The 21,224-nt window shown below is 42.5% G+C and overlaps 1 protein-coding gene across 1 annotated transcript in view; it reads right to left on the minus strand.

Annotated features, from left to right (window-relative positions):
* Positions 1-21,224, minus strand: part of LOC310635868 (pregnancy zone protein-like) — a 109,344-nt gene that overhangs the window by 40,106 nt on the left and 48,014 nt on the right. The window contains exons 19-23 of the mRNA XM_083355200.1: positions 20,564-20,855; positions 20,055-20,181; positions 4,270-4,391; positions 1,704-1,755; positions 954-1,037 (exon numbers count right to left, since the gene is read on the minus strand). Of these exons, the coding sequence (XP_083211326.1) occupies positions 954-1,037; positions 1,704-1,755; positions 4,270-4,391; positions 20,055-20,181; positions 20,564-20,855 (677 nt within the window). The remainder of the gene's footprint in view (positions 1-953; positions 1,038-1,703; positions 1,756-4,269; positions 4,392-20,054; positions 20,182-20,563; positions 20,856-21,224) is intronic.

The following is a 21,224-nucleotide window of genomic DNA, read 5'->3' on the forward strand; positions in this document are numbered from 1 at the left end:
GTTAACAAAAACACTAGAGCTTGTCTTCTCAAGCGGAAAAGTTGCTTTCAGCAACCAGCCCCTCCCCAAACACTCCTTTTATAGAGAGCTCAGGGCGTGGTCTCCCTGTGCCTCCTCCCGAGGAGTCTCACAGCCTTTCTTTGTTTGTTCCTGCTCGACTGCCTCCTGCATCGGGCGTCCTTGAACAGGGCCAGCTGTGGGTCATCTTCCTCCGCACTCTCGGGCTCACGCAGCTGAGAAGAGGTCCCCGGCTGAGGACTCTGCAAAGCCTCCAAATCATCATCAGCCGGTTCGTTTCCCTCCTCCCCCACATCTGAGTCCTCCGATACATCGGAGCCGGCTGTCGGACCCACAGGCTGGCCCTGAGTCACAACAGTATCGCCAGTAACTGACTTAAAGGTAAAGGTTCCCCCGCACATGCGTGCTAAGTCTTTTCTAAATCTAGGGTCCAGTGCTCATCTCCGTTTCAAAGCCGAAGAGCCAGCGCTTGTCTGAGGACGTCTCCGTGGTCATGTGGCTGGCATGACTAGACACCAAAGGCGCACGGAACGCTGTTACCTTCCCACCAGAGTGGTCCCTATTTTTCTACTTGCATTTTTACGTGCTTTTGAACTGCTAGGTTGGCAGAAGTTGGGATGAATAACAGGCGCTCACTCTGTTACGCAGCACTTGGGATTCGACCCGCCAAACTGCCGACCTTCTGATCGACAAGCTCAGCATCCTAACCCACTGAGCCACCGCGTCCCTTAACTGACTTAACCGACTTTAAAATGGTCATGTCCCTTTTTTCCATGATGTTGCAACTTTGGTTGCTCACTAAATGAACTGTTGTAAGTCAAGGACTACTTGTATATGTAGTGGGAGCAGCTTCCAGACTGGCCCAGGGACCTTATGCAGGAGTGCCCAAAGACAGAATTAATTTCCAAAATGAGTAGCATAGCAACCTCACTTACCCAGCACACAAAAGGAGGCCCTGACTGAGCCTTCGACAACATTTTCCGGTAATGTCAGAGGAATAGATTTGGACTTAGGTTTTCCTATAAAAGAGAAACAGAATTTAGACCATGGTACATTTTGCACTGCTATTCTGACTGAACTCTTGGTGCACGTACTGCTTAGAAGACCGAGCTATAGTAGTGATTTTTTTTAAAAATTCCATTTATATCCCGCCCTTCTCGGAAGACTCAGGGCGGCTTACAAGCTTAGCAGTAGCCTTCCTTCTATGTATATGCCTGCTTATTAGGGCTTTCACACCCTTCCCAAGCGGCATTATTACAAAGTCATCTTAATTGCCCCCAACAATCTGGGTCCTCATTTTACCTACCTCGGAAGGATGGAAGGCTGAGTCAACCTTGAGCCTGGTGGGATGTGAACCTGCACTAATTGCAGGCAGCTGGTGTTACTTAAGGAGGCATTAGCCTACTGCTCCACCAAGGCTGTAGGAGTCAAATTGTTCAAGCGACTAGGTCCAATATTTATATCATTTCCCCCCCGCCCCCTTCCTCTCATCTAGGTTTTCCCAAAGAGGCTTTTTCAGGAGGCAACGGGACTTTCACATCACGTGACATTGTGAGTTTGACACCCCTGATCTAGGCTTTCATGAATGCCTGGGTTTGCGAGGCGGCGATCTTCTTTTGAAGGAGGTACTTTAAAAAAAGAGCATTTAAAATAAGTTAATATCTGTGTCTACAGGGTCTACGTACCATCTGCACAGAGATGAGAGTTGAAGACCACTTCTTTCTCGATCCCTTCAGGCTTCACCAGAATAGAAAGGGAAGGGGAAAAAGGGGGGGGGTTGAACATGAGTGTTAGAATCATTTTTTTTTTTAAAAAATCACCATAGAAATAACATCTGAGTTAAGTAGATAAGTACCAACAGGAAATCCTAAAGGTGCTTTTTTCAGGAGGCAACTAGATTTTCTTGTTTTTCTTTGAAGACGTTTCACTTCTCATCCAAGAAGCTTCTTCAGCTCTGACTGGATGGTGGGGAAATGGAAGGATTTATATTCCTTGCAGACAGCTGGTCATTTGCCTTCTTTTAGAGAGTCATTGAGGCCATTTAGAGCAAGGGTCTTCAAACTTGGCCCTTTTATGACTTGTGGACTTGAACTCCCAGAATTCCTCAGCCAGGCATGCTGGCTGAGGAATTCTGGGAGTTGAAGTCCACAAGTCATACAAGGGCTAAGTTTGAAGACCCCTGATTTAGAGGTTTACCTGTGTCCTCAGGGTCACCTGAGTAATGCAAATGGGTATGGACCCTTTTTGGCTGCAGGATGTTTTTTTTTCTGCCCTGTATCCCTTCACTTTTGAACACAGGCACAGGCTGTTGGGGATGAGTCTGTGTTGTCTGAATCTCAAACTGAAGGTGTAGTCTGCAATGTTTTCTGACAATCCGTTCATCCTCCCTCACCAAGAGGAAATGCAGTTGAAACAAGTAACAAGAGAGGTGAACCATCAAAAGGAGCACGTAGAATTCATATTCCTGGAACGCAGAATTGCTTTGCGTTGTTTCCTAACAAGGTCATTTTGTTTTCGTTTGCATTGAACAGCCCCATAAAGATCTACCTGCTTGTTCCCTTAAGGAGACTAAAGTTTTATCCAGGTGACTAGGAAAGGAATGTTAGCTTTGGCCCCTTAGACCAGGGGTGTCAAACTCAATTTCATTGAGGGCCACATCAGCATTGTGGTTGCCCTCAGGGGGCTGGGTGGGTGTGGCCTGGGTGGGCGTGGCCTACTGGGTGGGTGTGGCTAGAGTGTGTATGGCCTACTGGGTGGGCATGGCCAGCTCTACATTGTTCACATCAAGGGTGCCTATGGGGGCCTGAACAGGAGTGGGACAGATCTGAGGGTCTCTGGCAGGAGGAGGGTCTCTGGGCCAGGGCCAAGGCAGTGGGGGCCATTCCCTCACTGTTTCCAGGATGGCTTCGCGGGCCACATGAAACCACTTCGCGGGCCGGATCCGGCCCCCGGGCCTTGTGTTTGACATGTCTGCCTTAGACTGATGAAGAAATGTTATATTCTTCCCTCCCTCTTGATTACTACACAAATTTGTTTTAACCCTTCACTTAATCCACATCTTTTTCAGCCCTCAAAACCACAAATCATATCATTTTTTTTCTTCTTCCAGCAAAAACTTCATATGAGGTTTCCAGTCTTTCAAAAAAAAGTTTTTATTGGTTTTATTTTTCTATTTAAACAGCAAATTCGGACATTTTCAAAATCCCTTTCTCTGTTGTGGGAATTTCATTAAGCTTCTATTTTTGTGCATACAATAATCTTGTTGTAGGTCAATCTGCCATAAGTCTCTTCTAGTTCACTATGTTCTTGCACTGCCCCCAGTTTGTAGCAGAATTCCTGGTTTCTTAAGTCCAAAAAAGCAACATTACCTAGAGCCTTTTCCACCTCTGTTAGTTATTTCTGCTTTATTTTCCAAAGTTCCTTTTTTTCTTTATTTTGTTTAAAATCTCAAATTATTTTTTTCTAGAATCCTCTACTTTTCTTATCCGCCTTATTTTCCCAGTGATTGTATATATCTCTTCCATTCTCTCTCCTAAGTTAGTCAGCTTCCTGTTAATTGATAAAGTTGTACTTTTCCTAATTCCTCAAACAGGAGTCATGGTGGCACAGTGGTTAAAATGCAGTACTCCAGGCTACTTCTGGTGACTGCCAGCTGCCTGCAGTTTGGAAGTTTGATCCTGACCGGCTCAAGGTTGGCACAGCCTTCCATCCTTCTGAGGTTGGTAAAATGAGGATCCAGATTGTTGGGGGCAAATATGCTGACTCTGTAAATTGCTTAGAGAGGGTTGTTAAGCACTGTGAAATGGTATATAATTGCTAGTGCTAGGGTTATTTTATGTGACTAATCCCTTTTTCTATCATTTGCTGGCTTTCTTTAAAAAGCCCCTTCTCGTTGTAGTTATTTCTGTTGTTTTTGTTGCTTTTCTTATAGTAGCCATTGTAAAATTTGTAATCCAAAGAAGAAGAAAGTGAAACTGTGTGTGTGGGGAGGAGGTAAACGGATCACTAACAAGTTTCCTTCCCTTCAGATCTTGTTAGACGTCTCCCAAGGAGCAGCACTCCAGAGCTCAGATAGGTGATCTCACACCTTCTCTTCATATCCTGGGAAGCTCTACTATCTGGGATAAATTGCCAGCTGTTGGTATTTTCCTCAGCATCTTCCCCAACATTTAGCATAGATATCCACCACTGCTTTACCTAGACATCTGTGTCCCCTTATTACCCAGCCCAGGTTTAAAGCATCCCATATACCTCAACTAATAGTGACTTGATCACGACGTCTTTGTTTCCGATGGTGGGCACCTCCACTACTTCATTCCCACACAGCTGATTTGAGCTCATGGACTCTGCACTTGCTGTGATGTTTATCTCCCCTGGAACAAAAATGATCATCTCCTTACAATATGCTACCTTTATATTGTAATCGTATGTGGGAACAATCTAGGGAGATTGGGCACAGAGACCCTGCCAAGAGTATGGTCAGATAAGGGACAGCAGAGCCTACAGCTGGATAGTGGAGAGACGTCAACTGTCCAGTTGGCATTCCCAGAAAAAGGAACTCCTGGGACACGATTTTACCAAGAATATATTACTTTACTGAAAATTTACATTGGCACAGAAGAAGCAAAACCAGCTCTGTTTTTCCCACTCGAAAGCTTAATTAATTAAACAATAGATTCCCTTGCCACCATCCACAAGGTGTTCACATTGCCCAATGTAGTACTTCTTGTTATGGGAAAAGTCCACTTCTCCATCAAGCACCTCCGTTAGTGATCTTGGAGTTATCAGCACCAAGCTCTCAAATTGCCTCGGATACCATCCCTCCCACCTTGGCATTCCACAATCATGTCAAGCTATGAGCAAAGGGAGAAAATGTAAGTGAAAAGGTGAATCAATCTTGACAAGAGATGCAAGAGGATCCAGCACCCCCACCAACATTAACATTAAAAGACTTACAAGAGGCTTTAAAACTTCAATCTGAGCAAATGGCAGAGCTCATTAATGAGAAAAATAAGGAAATAAGAGAGGATATTTTATTGGCATTTCAGGGGTTGGCAGTTTGTATTGAGCATTTGGATGAATGCGTGGAAGAAGTTTATTTATTTATTTATTTATTTATTTATTTATTTATTTATTTAATTAGATTAAATATTCCTGAAGGACTCAGGGCGGTTTACAAGTTAACAAAAGTAATTTGATACTGGAAGCTAAAATGTGCGAAGCTGAGAATAAAATGGATAAGATTGATGATGAGGTGGTAATGATACAATATAGAGACATGGAGTTTGCTTTGAGGATAAGGGGTCTGAAAGAAAACCCACAAGAAAACCTGGAAGAGATATTTGCAAAGGCTGTGGCGCCTATATTGGGATGGTGAGTTGAAGATTTTATAATGGAAATAGATAAAATATTTCATGTCAACTCCTGGATTGCTAGATAAAGAAATTTACCAAGAGATGTGGTTGTTTATTTTACAAAAAGAACGATCAGAAATGCGATTATTCAAGCTTTTTATCATAACAGATTTAAAGTGGCTGATCAAGAGGTGTTAATTTTGAAAGAAGTTCTACCAAGAATTTTAAGAAAAAGGAAAGAGTTTGTTTTCTTGGCAGATGAATTTAAAAAATGACAGCTCCAGTTGAGATGGGAAATACCAACGGGGATAGTGGTGAATTATTTAGGTACAAGATATCATCTTAATACAGTTCTGAAGGTATGAGATTTTTATTGTAATGTACTGAAAGCAGGTTCATCGCCACCCCCAGAATTCAAAAGAGGAAAGGAAGAAGGAGCGCGACAGGCACAAATGGAAGGTATACAGCAAGGTGAAGAAATCACCTCGCTGATTGTAAAAGATGTACAGCAAACTCTGGAAACTGCACAACCCCTGGCATTATTAGAAGAACTAAGGGGTCAAAGAATGACACAGGCTGCAACCAGTATCAATAAATTTGTGTGGGCAGGGAAAAGGCCACGAGTTAAACTTAAGATTATGCAGGATACTCGTGAAAGAGGTGGTCTTAAAATGCCTAATCTTAAATTATATTATGAAGCTGCTGCGTTGTCAGGAATAAGTGACTGGATTAATTTGACACAAGGGAGATTATTAAATCTTGAGGGCCACGACTTGTTATTTGGCTGGCATGCATATTTGTTGTATGATAAGAAGGTAGATAATGTGTTTAAAGTGCATATTTTAAGACAGGCATTGTTGAGAGTTTGGAAGAAGTATAGACATAAGTTAGACTACAAGATGCCGTTGTGGGCAATTCCGAAACATGCAATAGAAAATATTAATGTTGGCTCCAAACATGATGTGACTACGAATAAGGAGATCTTAAGTTTGGAAAGGAACGTCTGGTGTTTGAAGCCGTACAATCTCTTGCGAGATGAGAAGATCGTCCAAACTTGGTTTCAATATACTCAATTACGTGTCAGGTGGAAAGAAGATGAGAAAATTGGTTTCTCAATGACTGATGAAAATTTGATAAAGCAAATTAGAAACCAGGGTCCAGCACATATCAAACGGATTTATCTTGCATTGATAGATATTGACTCAGAAACAGAACTTGTTAAAGACTGTATGATAAAATGGGCCCAGAATATTCAAGAAGTTATTACAATGGACACGTGGGAAAAGATCTGGGTGAGGAACGTAAAATTTACGCAAGCCCAAAACCTAAGAGAGAACTTTTATAAAATGTTTTATAGATGGCATTTGGATCCTAAAAAGCTTGCAAGTATGTATCCGAACTATCAACCTAAATGTTGGAGATGTGGTGGCGAAGATGCAACATATTTTCATATATGGTGGACCTGCAAAAAGGTTAAGGCTTTTTGGATAAAAATTTGGTGGAATATGAAGAAGATCTTTAAGCAAAGGATAAAGTTTTGTCCGCAATTGTTTTTATTGGGCATAATTACAGATGCTACTGTTGTGGACATTAAGTTGATGTTGAACTTAATCACAGCAGCAAGACTCTTAATAGGTCAATATTGGAAAAAGGAGGAACTGCCGACTATAGAAGAATGGACTCTAAAGGTTTCTGACCTGGCGGAAATGGCAAAGATTTCGGCTTACTTGAAAGATCATTCGCAAGAACGTTATATTATGGAGTGGAAAAAGTGGATTGATTATATCCAGAACAAGTATGGGACTAAAAAGTTTCATTTAGCATTTGAATAAGTTTTCTTTTCTTTTTTCTTTTTTTTCTTTTTATATGTAATATTAGTATTGCTTGTAGTCATTTCATATGAGCTAGAGGGCGATAGAATTAATAGTTTATTGTTGTTAGCATATGGATGTTTATGATTGTTCTTTGTTTTTATACCTTGTACTTAGCTCTGGGAAGTCGGGGTGGAGGGGGGAATGGGGGGAGGGATAGGGAGGGTTAGGTAGGGTTGGGGGGAGGGGGGATTGTTAAAGATAAAATGTACTGTAAAACTTTTCAATAATAAAAAGAACAACAACAAGAACAACAAAAACAGTATCCTATAATCACAGCTAAAGAATCTACTAATAATGAAGCAGTGGGAGGAGCAAGACCAAAGAGGCAGGTGCATATGGACCTGCAAGATACGCTCCGAAAGCTTCAAGTTGCAAAAGATGGTGACAAAGTTTCTAACATGGAACGTTAATGGCCTAAATTCTCCTCAAAAGAGAAAGAAAATATTTCAGTATCTAAAGCAATTTTAAAATGATGTTATATGTCTGCAGGAAACGCATATTCGTGTATCAGATCAAAAATATTTGACAAATTCCAGATTGGGTATACAATTTACTGCATCCGCTCCAGACAAAAAAAATGGAGTAGTTATTTATGTGAAGAAGGACTTAACAGCTAACCTAATTGAAGCAGATAAACAAGGAAGATATATTATAACTGAACTTTTAATAGAAGGGAAGAAAATACTTTTAATTGGAATATATGCACCCAATCAACAGCAAGGAGAATTTTACAAACTTCTTCATAGTAAAATAATTCAATGGCATTATAAATCATGTATTTTAATGGGAGACCGGAATGGAGTGTTGGACACACAAAAAGATAAAAAAAGGATCTTTTAAAAGTACTCCAAACCATGCTAGATTGGCTAAATCCTTTTTTGATATGAAAGACGATTTGGAACTGAGAGATGTCTGGAGAGAACAAAATGTGGAAGAAAGGGATTTTACTTTTTTTTCCTGATAGACATCAATCTTTTTCTAGAACTGATTTTGTACTAACTACTAATGATTTTTTTTCTAGGGTTAAGAAGATTAAAATATGTCCAAGAACTTTATCAGATCACAGTCCAGTATGGATGGAATTGGACCAGGGGAAGGGAGATAGGAGATCCTGGAGGATAAATGAAAATTTGTTTAGATATGAGGAAAATGTGGATGAATGTAAAAAACAAATGAAAGAATTTTTTGCTATAAATATGCATAAGCGTACTCCAATTGAAATGGTCTGGGACGCAAGTAAAGCTTATATGAGAGGAGTTTTAATATATTTGAATAATAAACATAGACGTAGATTGGAATATAAGCGTAAGGAGCTAGAGGAGGAAATAAAGATGAAAGAGAGGGCTTTTATTTTGAACCCATCTAACAAGAGGGTGAAAGAAGCAATTAATTTGTTAAGAGGGCAGTTTAACATGCTGATGGCAGATCAAGTGGCAACTAATTTGTGATATGCTAAACATAATACCTTCTACAATGCTAATAAGCCAGGTAGGTGGCTAGCTTATCTGTTAAGGAAAAAACAAAAATCACGTAATATAGACAAAATAGTATATAAGGGTAAAGAAGTGTTTCAGCAAAATATTATCAAAAAGGTTTTTGTAGAATTTTATTCAAAATTATATGCTAGGGATACAATTCAAAGTTTAGATATAGATAAATATTTACAAGAAGTGAATATTCCTATACTTACACAAGAGCAAAGGGAAGGGATGAATCAATTAATAACTGCTGAAGGAATTATTCTAGCAATTAAACAATTAAAAGTGGGTAAAGCACCTGGAACAGATGGTTTGACAGCTATTTATTATAAAAACCTACAATTATTTATTTATTTATTTATTTATTTATTTATTTATTTATTTATTTATTTAATTTGTATACCGCCCTTCTCCCAAAGGACTCAGGGCGGTGAACAGGGCAATACATAATAAAACAAGATACAAAAATTAAAAATTATTAAAAAGTAATTAAACAGCGATGCCCGTAATAAATTAGTACAGATTAAAAGTTAAGACCAATTTATAAAACCCAACCCCATCCCATCAGGTCAGGCTGGCTTGTTCAAAAAGGTGGGTTTTAAGATCGCGCCGGAAGGAGCGGAGATCAGGCGCCATCCGGAGCTCGACTGGAAGATGGTTCCATAAATCTGGTGCGCCCACAGAGAACGCCCTCCCCCTGGGGGCCACCAGTCGGCATTCTTTGACCGGTGGCACCCTGAGGAGGCCCTCTCTGTGGGAGCGTACTGAGCGAAGGGAAGTTGACGGCGGGTGCAGGTGCTCCCCAAGGTATTCCGGACCCATGCCATGTAGGGCTTTGTAGGTCATTACTAACACCTTGAACCTCACCCGGAAGACAACTGGAAGCCAAAGCAGCTCGCGGAGCAAAGGTGTGACATGGGAGTGTCGGGAAACTCCCAACACAACTCACGTGGCTGCATTCTGCACCAGTTGGAGCCTCCGAGTGGTCTTCAAGGGTAGCCCCATGTAGAGAGAGTTGCAGTAGTCAAGACGAATTAGAAATGGTGGAACCTTTAAAGGAGTTATTTAGAACAATTCAATCTGGAGGAGACGTGCCTCCATCCTGGAAAACAGCTTTTAGAACATTGATTCCAAAGAAAGATCAAGACCTTACTCAATCTAAAAATTACAGACCAATATTGCTTTTAAATATTGAATACAAGATATTTGCAAAAATTTTAGCAAACAGATTAATGAAGGTTTTGCAGCAATTGATTTATAGTGATCAAACAGGATTCATAAGTGGTAGACAAATGAAATATAATGTGAGACATATTGTAAACTTAATAGAATATTTGGAAAAAAATAATCAAGTTCCCACAGCGCTGATTTTTTTGGACACCGAAAAGGCATTTGATCAATTGAATTGGCAATTTTTATTAAAAGTATCAGAGAAGATGGAGTTTGGGAATAAGTTTTTACAACCTATTAGGGCAATCTATCAGAAACAAACAGCTCAAATAATAATTAATGGTAGTTTAACAGAAGCTTGCAAAATTGAAAAAGGTACAAGACAGGGATGTCCGCTGTAATAAATAAAAGGAATTAAAATAAAACATCAAGATTATAGATTAAGAGCGTTTGCGGACGACTTGGTTATTACATTAAGTCAACTGACTCCATTGGTTATAGATTTAATGGAGATAATTTTGTAATATGGACAAGTTTCTGGATTTAAGATAAATAGGCAAAAAACTAAAATATTGTCTAAAGATATGACTATAGAACAAAAGGAATTCCTAGAAAAACTAATGGGATTCAAAATAGTTAAAAAGATTAAATATTTGGAGGTATACGTATATTACAGCTTCAAATGCAAAATTATATAATAATAATTATGAATTGTTATGGTTAAAAACACAAAAAGAGTTAGACAGTTGGAGAAAATTACAATTGTCTTTACTGGGAAGAATTGCAGCAGTGAAAATGAATGTTTTACCAAAAATTTTATATTTGTTTCAAATGATACCTATACTTTAAAAAGATTCAAATTTGGAGGAATGGCAGAAAGGTATTAATAAATTTATTTGGGCAGGGAAAAGACCGAGAGTAAAACTTAAGATAATGCAAATTATACGTGAAAGAGGTGGTCTTAAAATGCCCAATTTTAAATTATATTATGAAGCTGTGGCTTTATCGACAATTAGTAACTGGTTTAATTCAACAGAAGGAAGAATACTGAATATTGAGGGATATGATTTATTATATGGCTGGCATGCATATTTATTGTATGATAAAGAGGTGGATAATGTTTTTAAGACACATATATTAAGGTATGCTCTGTTGCGAGTCTGGAAAAAATATCAACATAAGTTAAATTATAAAATACCAATTTGGGCAATACCTAAACATGCGATAGAAAATATAAGTTTGGGATTCAAACATGATGTGATTACATATAAAGAAATTCTTAGATTGGAAAGGAATGCATGGCAACTAAAGCCATTCAATATTTTAAAAGAAAAAAAGATAGTACAAACTTGGTTTCAGTATGGGCAGATACAAGCTAGATGGAAAGAAGATCGGAAAATTGGTATTTCAACAACTGATGAAAATTTGGTAAGACAAATTAGAGATCAAAGTCAAGCGCATATAAGAAGGATATATAATGCATTGACAGAAATAGATTCAGAAACAGAACTTGTTTAAATGGGCCCAGAATATTCAGGAGCCAATAATGATGGATACTCGGGAAAAAAATCTGGGTCATGTTAGATGTTTAGTGCCAGCCATTGGCAGTTCCCCAAAAGGGTCATCAGATGGAGGCAAAGAGGCTTCTTTGCTTCCACTGATGAGCCAAGGGTCTCGGACCCACAGCCCCATTGGTGAGAGTGTTTTATGGTCAAGGAGGGGCCAAGACCCCCCATAAATACCTCTGCACGAGGGGCTGCTCTTTGTTGTAGTTCTATTTCAGCTTCTAGTCTCCATTTCTCCTCTCCTAGCTCTTAGTCCTTCTTTTAGTCATGTTATGCTAGCTTGTTTTATTTTATTTCTCTCTTACATGCAGGCATGAATGCTTTCATGCCAAGTATTTCTTTCTCTTTGATCTATCATGAATAAAGATAATATGATTGCATCTCTGCGTGATGCCTTTGCTTGGAAGCACCTTTAACGATTCATTGTGAGAACACCTCACAAGTTGGTAGCCAGAGGATGGTTTAAAGGAAAGCTTCCAAGCCAGCCAGGAACTAGCCAACAAGATGTCTGAAAGGCCCGGCTCCAATCCATTTATAACAGATGGCAGGATTTCTCCCATCGTGACCAGGAGTCATCGATCGAAGACAATGTCCCTGCCTACATCCAAGACTTCAGTCCCTGAAGCAACCTCAGCTGCAGATGAGAGCGCAAATGACCTTCATTCCGTCAGAGGATCCAGCAGAGCGTCCAGGACCCCTTCACATGCCTCTCTACAACTGAACGCCACAGAGGAGAGCATACAAGGTTTGCAGACTGTCCAAGACTGCTCAGATGCTGCAGAGACGGACCTGGCTGAAACCAAACGCCGCGTGAGTAAACTGACTGCACAGGAATGTGAAGAGCTGCTTAAAGAGATCCTTGCAATGCAGGGGAAAGGGAGGGGGAAGGCAGCCCAGGAAACCGAAGCCTCAGAAACCACGAGGCTCCCAAATATGGCGCCTGCCACCCTTAGTGACCCCGGGACCCCAGGGCTTTTGGCGCGAACCCCCCCTCCCAGCCGTGAGCTACAGCTTCCTGGGGCAAGCGGAAACAAGATGGCTCCGCCCACATGGTCTGGAACAGGAAACAAGATGGCGGCCCCCTATAAGCCCACACGGTCTAACAAAGACTTGATTTCTTTAAGTCTGGAAAGCCAGCAGTCCCTGGCTTCCAACCAAAATAGCCAGCAGTCCCTGGCATACAGCAGAAATGACATGCAATCCCTGGCTTCCAGCCAAGACAGCATGCAAAATCCTGAGTTTTCCCCACCACAAAGCCTAAAATGCTATGATGACAATGATGTCTGTCCAGCCAAAACTGTTACAACGGCTCTCCAGACAGCCATGCAAGCCCTGGCCACTGCCTTAGAGGCCAGCAAGACAGCGGCCAAACAGACATCGGGGGTGCCCACCACCCCCAAGGCCTCCCATCCTCTCCCCAGGGCCCAACTGCCAGGGGGAATCCAGCCTGCAGCCTCCCAACAATCAACCCCTGCGGCCTCCCACCTTCTCTTCAGGTCTTCAGGACCAGCAATGGGCTCCTCAAGGCAAGCCAGGCAATGATGAAAATCCATGTGGTTTTAATTCTCGGGAGGATCCATTGAAGCAACCCCGGGCTGGTAAATCTGGGCTCCACCCCCCCAATGCCTCATGGGAAGAAGGAAGAAACCCTGAACAACGCCCTCCCCCGGGTCACATGGTTCCCGGGCATGCCCATCTGGAGTCAATAAATAATCAAGAAAGGATTCCCTCCTCGACCACTAGAGGGACCCCTTTCACTGAAGAATTCACTGAAGGAACAACTTCAGAAGTAAGCATTTTTCCGCTTCCTTTTACATCAATGGACGTTTCAGAATTTTTTGAATATGGGTCCGAGTTTCTAGCCACAGACCTTCCTAGAGATTTTTAAAAACTGCAACTAGCGGGAGAAAATTATAGCAGTTGGAGTAAAGATATACAGCTATATCTCTTAAAGAATGGGATTCTACAAATGGTTCGAAAACCACCCCCTCCCCCATGGGGACGTCAAGAAGAGCTGCGACACTTGCAGGCTTATTCTGCTCTACTCAGTTCCCTGGACAATAACTTGTTCCCTAGCATCCCAGCTGGTCTCAGAGCTGCTCAGGTCTGGGAACTGTTATTCAAATTATTCAACAGCGATACCATTGGTTCCATCACCAGATATACAACTGAGCTCTATACAACCAAACTGAAATTTGGTGCCAGCATGCCTGAACATCTTGCAAAATTAAAGGCACTCAGGGCAGAATTGATTTCCAGAGATTTTCCTGTGTCTGATGTGAGCATGCTCTCCATAATTTTTACTTCTCTAGACAGGAGTTGGAGCAATTTCATTGTTTCACTCGAAGCGGTCAAGAGGGAAGACATAAATCTGTCCTACCTCACAGGGAGACTGATTGAAGAAGATCGGAGAAGGAGAAATGCTGGAGAATACGCAAGAGTCACCACTCAGCAAGCCAGAAGGGGGCGCCACAACTCAGAGCAAATTAATGCTCTGCTTAAGTGTTTCATCTGTGGCTCTGAGGAGCACCTCAAGAAAGACTGCCCCCATCAACATCAAGCCCCTAAACGTGGTCCCAATAAAGTAAGAGGGAAGGGGCAAGGAAGGGGGCGTGGCAGGGGCAAGGGAAATTCACTACATACTTGTTCCCTCACCCCCACAACAAAGGCTGATAGCTCCACTGACTTATGGTTACTGGACTCTGGAGCTTCTTCTCACATTACTAATATGAGTCAAGGTTTTAAAAGGTTAAAGAAAATTACCTCATCTGTCAAGGTTGCAAACGGTGATACTGCTTCAATTGTTGGGGAGGGTTTTGTTTCTGTACCTGGACTTGGAAAAGTAGAAGGTGTCTTGCACGCGCCTTCCATAGCCAACAACCTTTTAAGCATCACCAAACTGTGTGACGATGACAAAGTGGAAGTCTTATTTCGCAAGGGGGGAGGTCATGTCACCCGGGACCAGAAGGTCATTGGAAATATTACAATAATAAATGGCTTGCCATATTTTTCTCCCAAGGCACCACAACCTGCCCCAAGGCTTTCCAAGGGTAGTGTGGGCAAGGAGCCTGAATCTCAGCAGGCACCTACAGCAACACTCAAAGCAACAAGAGCCAAGAGAGTGTCAATGGGAAACCCAATTCACAATAAGTGCGTCCACCTCATGCACAGAAGGCTAGGACATGCAAGCTTCCCTGTAGTTAAAAAGATGGGAGAGTTTGCTGAGGGAGTCCAGCTCAAGGACTGTGACGTGTTTCTGGACTGTGCCATTTGCAAGAAAACAAAGAGGAAGGCTGCTTCTATACCAAAGGTGTCATCCCGTAAGACTCAATACCCTTACCAACTAGTACATGTTGATTTGGTTGGGCCTTTTACACCATCCCTAGGAAAGAAAAGGTATTTTCTCACTGCCGTTGATGATTTTTCACGTTACGGTCACGTGTATACTCTCACAGAGAAATCTGAAGCCTTTGACGCCATAAAGTCGCTGTACAACTTCGTAGAGACCCAGTACAAGACCAAGATCGCACAATTGCAGAGCGATCGCGGGGCTGAGTTCATGTCTCAGAAGTTCCAGGACTGGGTAAGGCATAAGGGCATCTGCCATTTTCTAACTGCACCGTTCACCCCGTCGCAAAATGGTGTAGCTGAGAAAAGGAATGGAATCCTGCAAACCATGATGCGTAGTCTGATTGCAGACGCGGGTGTCGCAGAATCATACTGGGGGGAGGCAATTCATTATGCCAATTACACTTTAAACCGCACCTGGAGCAGTGTTGTGAACCAGACCCCATATTTCCTGGTTCACGGTAGGAAACCAAACCTGGGACATTTGCGCGTGTTTGGTACCTATGCATGGGTGCATATCCCCAAGCAGCTGCGGAAGAAGGGGAAACCTGTTTCTCAGAGACTAAGGTTCTTGGGCTATGCTCCTGGCTCCAAGGCCTATCGTTTCCTGGGAGAAGGGGGCAGGCCTGTGACTTCCCAATCTGCCTCTTTCGAAGAGGATTCCAATTGGACTCAGATCCACTCAAATGATCTGAGCCCATATGCCAACCGACCCAGCAAGGACACACCGACCGCGACATCACCAGAGGCGACCTCGTACCCTGCCACCGACGAAAGTGAGGAACAAGATGAAGATGCGTCCAGTCCCACGGAGGAAGACACGCCGTCTTCAACCCCAGCGACACCTCAGAGACCCGCAGAAGAAAAGAGCGGTGAGTGGCAGAAGGTAAGGAGGTCAAAGCGGTCCAACAAGGGGGTCCCGCCAAAGAGAATTGACATTGGCCACATAGCGTCTGTCAACAGCGTTGTGGTCACCCCAAAATCCTTCTCTGACATCCAGGAGCTGCCCATCGAAGAGCAAGAGAAATGGCAGCTCGCGATGGAGAAGGAAATGCAGAGCCTGAAACAACTTAAGGTCTTCACCCCCCAGCAACCTCCAAAGGAGAGGAAAGTCATTGGCACAAGGTGGGTTTACAAGGCAAAACCACTTGCCAATGGCCTCTACCTGTATAAGGCCCCTTTGGTAGCCCAGGGCTTCGCTCAGCGTTATATGGAAGACTACTCGGAGACTTACTCTCCAACCGTCCGGGCAGAGAGCGTCAAGGCCGCCCTCGTGACTGCAGCCGCTCTGGGAGAAGAAGTCTTCCAATTCGACATCCAGACGGCTTACCTCCACGCCAACTTGGACCGGCAGATCTACGTGAGGGTCCCACCTGGCTACCAGCAAGAAGGGGGAAATACATGGTTGCTTCACAAAGGGTTATATGGTCTTAAGCAGTCAGGGAAATTATGGTATGACTGTCTTAGAAAGAGTTTAGAGCGAGTTGGTTTCCATACATCTCATGCAGATCAATGTGTTTTCACACGCAATTCCAAGGGTACCACAGAACGGGTGTTAGTTTATGTGGACGATCTATTATATGTAGGGCCAAACAAGAAAAGGTGTGATGAATTTGCCAAGGCCCTGGAAGAAAAGTTTACTCTGAAGTCTTTGGGGCGGGTTGATAAGTACTTGGGTGTGCATATTTTGGCCACTAAAGGGGGGTTCGCTCTATCTCAAAAAGAAAAGATAGAGGAATTACTGGCCAAATGCAAAATGACAGAATCTAATCCTATGCATAGCCCAATGCAAACCGATTTTTACAACCACACCCATAAGGACGGTCCTGAGTTCACAGATAACACGTTTTACAGATCTGTGATTGGCTCCTTGCTATACATCAGCAATTGGAGCAGACCTGACATAGCTTTAGCTGTGAATCTATTGTCCAGGCACGTGGAACACCCAAAGGAATTCCACTGGACTGCTGTTAAAAGGGTGCTTAGATACCTAAAGGGCACAGCTGATGCCCTCCTTATGCTAGAACCAGAGAAGGGGAAGACGGCCCAGCTCTCCGCTTACTCAGACGCAGACTGGGCTGGTAACACCAAAACTAGACGGAGCACTTCCGGTTTTCTCATATTGGCTGCCCAATACATTGGCATGTTAGGCAGCAAAAATTTATTTCTTGCTCCACGGCCGAGGCTGAATATGCCAGCCTGTCAGACACGGCCAATGATTTGACTTGGTTCAATGAGCTGGTAACAAGCATCTGGGCATCTCCCCCTCTGCCCATCCAAATTCTAGAGGACAACACAGCTGCCATTGCAATCTCGGAGGCTTATGCAGTAGGATCTAGATCTCGCCATATAGACATACACTATAAAAATGTCAGGCAGCTTGCGAAAGAGGGTTTTATACATGTTGAGCACTGTAATACAGCTGACCAGATAGCTGATCTGTTTACCAAGCCTGTTCCCATTGACCGGCACAACCTTCTGTGTAAGCGTTTGTGTTTGGCCTTCTGAATGTTTTTATGCATGTCTATGACACCTGATCACCCCTTACATACATTCACTGGTCCCTGTCATTGGCTGGCAAGAAGGGGAATTGTTAGATGTTTAGTGCCAGCCATTGGCAGTTCCCCAAAAGGGTCATCAGATGGAGGCAAAGAGGCTTCTTTGCTTCCACTGATGAGCCAAGGGTCTCGGACCCACAGCCCCATTGGTGAGAGTGTTTTATGGTCAAGGAGGGGCCAAGACCCCCCATAAATACCTCTGCACGAGGGGCTGCTCTTTGTTGTAGTTCTATTTCAGCTTCTAGTCTCCATTTCTCCTCTCCTAGCTCTTAGTCCTTCTTTTAGTCATGTTATGCTAGCTTGTTTTATTTTATTTCTCTCTTACATGCAGGCATGAATGCTTTCATGCCAAGTATTTCTTTCTCTTTGATCTATCATGAATAAAGATAATATGATTGCATCTCTGCGTGATGCCTTTGCTTGGAAGCACCTTTAACGATTCATTGTGAGAACACCTCACAGGTCAGAAATGTAAAATTTACACAGGCACAAAATTTAAGAGAGCACTTTTATAAAATGTTTTATAGATGGCATTTAGATCCCAAAAAATTAGCATGTATGTATCCAAATTATCAACCTAAATGTTGGAGGTGCGGTTGTGATGATGCAACATACTATCATATATGGTGGACTTGCAAAAAAGTTAAAGCTTTTTGGATAAAAATTTGGTGGAATATGCAGAAGATATTTAAGAAAAAGATAAGGTTTTCTCCGCAGTTATTTCTGTTGGGTATTATTACAGATTGTACTGTTATAGAAATTAAATTGATATTGAATTTAATAACAGCAGCAAGACTTTTGGTATCGCAATATTGGAAGAAGGAGGATTTGCCTACTATAGAAGAGTGGACTCTAAAAGTTTCAAACCTAGCTGAAATGGCAAAAATTTCAGCAAATTTGAAAGATCACTCGCAACAAAGATACATTTCAGAATGGAGAAGATGGATTGATTACATTCAGAATAAATATGGGACTAAAAAGTTTCATTTAGCATATGAATGAGTATTAGAATTTAACAAGATGTATTTTTATTTAGTTATGTTTAATGGGAGTTAAAGCGCATTAGGATTTTAAGTGTATTCATAGACAGTTAGCATATTCTAGTTTAGGTTTCTTAGAGGCAATACCCTGTATTCAGCTCTGGGAAGTCAGGGGGAGGGGAGGGGGAGGGAAGGATGGCTTTATGGGGAGGTGGGGAGAAGCCGAGGGCAGAAGGGGAGGGAAGAGGGGTTTTAAAACGTACTGTAAAACTTTTCAATAAAAAAAGAGATGCAAGAGGATCAAAAGAGACCTTCCCTAGTTTCTCGGGCTATACAGGAGAGAGCAGGAGAATTGAACTTCCAGAGTTGCAGGATTGATGCCAATTAAGGTAGACTAGGCAGTAAACACAACCTGATGAGTTAATTCTATTTTAACTGTAAATCTATACTAGTAGAATCTTTCATGTTTGAAAGTACAAATCTCCCGCTGTCTCCTCTACAGCCAAGAAACTAGAGAGGGTACAGAAGGCAGTTCTGTACACCTATGGGAGATGCCATCTCCAAGCTGACTGTTCCCTGGGCAATGTATTTTTGCCTGGTCTCTCTTGTATACCATTATAATCCTAGGAGGAAATGATAATTAAAACTCTTCTCCTTGATTTACTTTATTCGTTGTTGTTAGTTGCGAAGTCGTGTCCGACCCATCGCGACCCTACGGACAACGTTCCTCCAGGCCTTCCTGTCCTCTACCATCTTCTGGAGTCCATTTAAGCTCACACCTACTGCTTCAGTGACTCCATCCAGCCACCTCATTCTCTGTCATCCCCTTCTTCTATTGCCCTCAATCTTTCCCAGCATTATTTATTTATTAGGCTCTTCTCCAGTCAGTCCTTCCTTCTCATTAAGTGGCCAAAGTATTTGAGTTTTAGCTTCAGGATCTGGCCTTCTAAAGAGCAGTCAGGGTTGATCTCCTCTGGGACTGACCGGTTTGATCGCCTTGCAGTCCAAGGGACTCGCAGGAGTCTTCTCCAGCACCATAGTTCAAAGGCTTCAATTCTTTGGCGCTCAGCCTTTCTTATCATCCAGCTTTCACTGCCATACATTGCAACTGGGAAGACCATAGCCTAGACCACAGGTCTGCAACCCGTGGCTCCGGAGCCGCATGTGGCTCTTTCAGCTGTCTCCTGCGGCTCCCAGTCCTCTGCCATGTGCAGTCCAAAAAAAAAAATTTGGACTAAAAAAGTTCAATCAATCAATTCAAATATGCAGGGTAGGTACATATCTCGCCTTGGCTCCACTCTTCAAACCCTGTTCTGCGCATGCACGCATGTACGCGCATGTGAACACATTTTTTGCGGCTCCCAGTTTTTCCTTTTGTGGGGGAACTGGTTCTGAGTGGCTCTTTCACTGTTTCAGGTTGCTGACCCCTGGCCTAGACTATATGCACTTTTGTTGACAGGGTGATGTCTCTGCTTTTTAGTGTGCTGTCTAGATTTGCCATGGCTTTCCTCCCAAGGAGCAAGCGTCTTTTAATTTCTTGGTTACAGTCCCCATCTGCAGTGATCTTGGAGCCCAGGAAAATAAAATCTGTCACTACCTCCATTTCTTCCCCATCTTTATACACAGAGGGAAAAGATCATCTTCTAAATAATGGCTCCACTTCCTTTGGGGGTCTCCCTGACCCACAAGGATTGTTTAGTCACACTTACCTAGAATTTTAGGGGTCACCATCCATGACACTGTTTTTCTTCCATTTGCACAGATACAATAGGAATCCTCCTTCTTCTCCGTAGGGGATGCGTCAAAGTCAGCAGAAGGAGCCAGAGATATTCTGACCTATTCATTTGGGAAAAAAATGGTTCAGTGGGAAAACTACACATCCCCGCTGCAGTGCAGAGAAAAGCTGATAATCATCATTTCCCAGGAGGCCCCTGTGAGCCTTTCTAAAGGCCCTGAAAACATGGTGTCTCCAGTAACACTGGGGATCCCATGGGGAGTCTGCACAATGTTTATACTATGATTAGATGGATGTTCTTCTCCCCCAATTTTGCTTTTATTTATTTGTTAAGTTTTGAAGCCCTATAATATTGTCTGAATAATATACAGTAGAGGTGACAAATAGATTATTCTGAACTGGAGCAAATAAGCAGAGGAAGAGAACCGAGCAATTTCAAGAATACAGCAGAAGATTCCACAGAAGCCATTAAGTTCTCCTTACCCGGATGCAGTAATCCTGGTAGGAGAAGACTGTAGCCTTGAGTAGGAAGGCTTCTCCTCGCACCACGGAATAGGGCAAAGTGAGTTCAATGAAGAATGGCTGGAAGGTCTGCAGGGAAGTGGGCTGGGCCAGGCCAAAGCCTGTGTCTGTTGAAAGACAGAAAGCTCCAGCTTTCCATTCAGTGATGGTGTCCGGGATAGTCACAGGAAGAGCAATCTCCTTGGATTCTTCAGATACATCCCTCTTTCTGCCAGAACCAAGGAGGTGAGAAGGGCTATTTCCTTGAGAATCACTGAAAGACGCAAGAGAACAGAAAGTGAGGGAAGCAAATCTACTACAGGTAGTCCACAACTTCCAACCATTTGTTTATTGACCATTCCAAGTTACAACAGCACTGAAAAAAGTGACTTATGGCCATTTTTCACATTTATGCCCATTTGTCAACTTCCAGCTGAAATATCCAAATAAAAGTCCAGGGTTATTTTCATTTCTGAAAAACTTACTGTTTATCAAATATATGGCCTGGTAAAGGTGAGGTAAAACTAACTTTAAAATCCCAAGGCATCAAACCATAACATATAACAATGACTTTCCCAGCCAAACCACCCCAGATGTCCACGTAACTCATGTAAACATGTTCTCTTTGTTATTGGAACCATCT

Source organism: Vipera ursinii (assembly GCF_947247035.1).
Source record: "Vipera ursinii genome assembly, chromosome: 2".
Lineage (NCBI taxonomy): Eukaryota > Metazoa > Chordata > Lepidosauria > Squamata > Viperidae > Vipera > Vipera ursinii.